The sequence below is a fragment of the Sphaeroforma arctica genome, assembly GCF_001186125.1.
Source record: "Sphaeroforma arctica JP610 unplaced genomic scaffold supercont1.3921, whole genome shotgun sequence".
Classification (NCBI taxonomy): Eukaryota; class Ichthyosporea; order Ichthyophonida; genus Sphaeroforma; species Sphaeroforma arctica.
In genome coordinates, this window is record NW_014036637.1 from 1 (window position 1) to 2,061 (window position 2,061).

The 2,061-nt window shown below is 43.6% G+C and overlaps 1 protein-coding gene across 1 annotated transcript; it reads right to left on the minus strand.

The window, feature by feature from the left end:
• Positions 1–11: 11 nt before the first annotated feature.
• SARC_13924 (hypothetical protein) lies at positions 12–792 on the minus strand (the record flags this gene model as incomplete). Its single annotated transcript, XM_014291943.1, has 2 exons — positions 12–203; positions 617–792. Coding segments are annotated over 2 exons (368 nt in total), but the record flags the coding sequence as incomplete, so codon positions are not given.
• Between the last annotated feature and the right edge of the window lie 1,269 nt (positions 793–2,061).

Below are 2,061 nucleotides of genomic sequence, written 5' to 3' on the forward strand. Positions count from 1 at the left end.
TATATACTCACCTCCCTCTCCATCCACCACCTGCGTCACATTGGCAACCAGATTCTCATGTGTGAGCACTACTCCCTTTGGTCGCCCCGTAGTGCCTGAGCTGTAAGGCAGCAGAGCGATGTCATGTTTCGGGTCGACATCGATACGCGGGAACAGAATGTTTTCTGCACTTGCCAGATCTTCATATCGGTGTATGCTGATACCTGTGGATAAAGTATTTGTGTGAAACACGTAGGTAGTCGTTCAGAGTACTGATGAATGCCATCACTCTTCTGTGTCTATGTAGGTATATGCAGAGACAGATATACTATGACATCATTCACAGAGCGTAAGAATTGATGGCCTCGCCGCCAGACAGTTTAATGTGTATCAATAGTTACGCTAAGAGATGCAAATGGATTTACAAAAATAAAGATAGACGTACAAATATATACATATCAGCTTGTGAGCGCTTACATGCACATTCATGTATATGCACATCTATATATTATCATACAACTGAGCCTTTATACAACTTCGTCTGTATAAGGTTCTACTCAAAATGCGGTAATATATTGTTTTCGAACACATGTTCCAAGATGTGTACCAACAAGACACATCCTAACCTCACACACACCTTCGGCAGAAAGGTTTGTCGACGAATCACTGTCAACCACAACAATGGTATTCAGGGGGTGGTTGTCTACGAGTAGCTTGCTTGCCTCCAGGGCCTTCTCCAGGAACGATGCATGCACGAATAGAGTCCTAGCGTGAGAATCGTTCAACTGATAGGCAATTTCTTTGGGGGTGTACCTAGAGGGGGAAACATGGTTATATGTAGAACTGTGAGATTGTTTGTACGGGTGTGGATATTCTCTGGGATTGACACACTCGAATATCTACAACATGCACATAAGCGTATAGATGTTCTCATACATTTCAAGTACGTTCGGCAACGCGAGTATGGAATCTGGGGTAGAGACTGTAATCGAACACAGATATGTGGGCCGATTGGTAACAGCTAGTACGCACACCGACGTACATGTGCAACCTGTACAACAACACAAGGAGAAAAGATATATCTATAAACATATACCACCAAACATGGAGAAAAGATATATCTATAAACGTCTACCACCACACAAGGAGGAAAGATATATCTATAAACGTATACCACCACACAAGAAGAGTGTATACATATATTTATAAACATATACCACCCGAAAGGACAAAGCAAATATTCACATATTTCACCACACAGGGAGAAAGCACATATTTATAAACATATATCACCACACAAGGAGAAAGAACATGCTTATATACATATATTGACCACCACACAAGTATGATGGGTATGTCTAGACGTCAAAGTACCATTTGCACACACACGCTGATGATGCTCACTCATAAGAACAAGGTGTTACGTGCATGTGCGCCTATGGAATACACTCGCCTATGATGTGCCATGTTCGCTCACGCGTCGCAATATGTGGTCTGAAAATTAGGCCTAGAGTTCTTGATACACAGTTACAACCTCGTGTTGAATGCCGTATAGCGTGATGGCAAGTCTCGTGAGCTCGACTATATCCAGACATTTAGTTTAGTTCAAAGAGTGAATGCATATTATATGTAAAAATAGGCGTCAACGAGACGAGACTCAAAGGTGCAGATTCATGTGCATTTCACATCGAACGCGTACGAATGTGATTTTTTGTCCCAAGCTGGACATTCAAACGACACCTATGCAGTCAGCAACCATGAATCCATGAACTGTAAACAACGATTCCAGATACGATTTCATCAACGGCCACGCAGCAAGGCAGGCTCTCAGGACATACGTGCTATACGATACAGACGTGAGCAACTGTCTCTATACTAAGCTACTATATAAGTAGAACAAGGACCTAAGGGTATAGACCTACCCAGGATTCATTGGCGATGCCGTCACACCCACAGCCATGAGGCCGTGCAGAATGGGCGCGAACTCCAAGCAGTTGGGCAGAAGAATTGCTGCCATGCTGCCTTGCTGCATCTGCAGTGTATGGTGTACCGATGCGCCAACGGCCTTCGCCGTACGCTTGA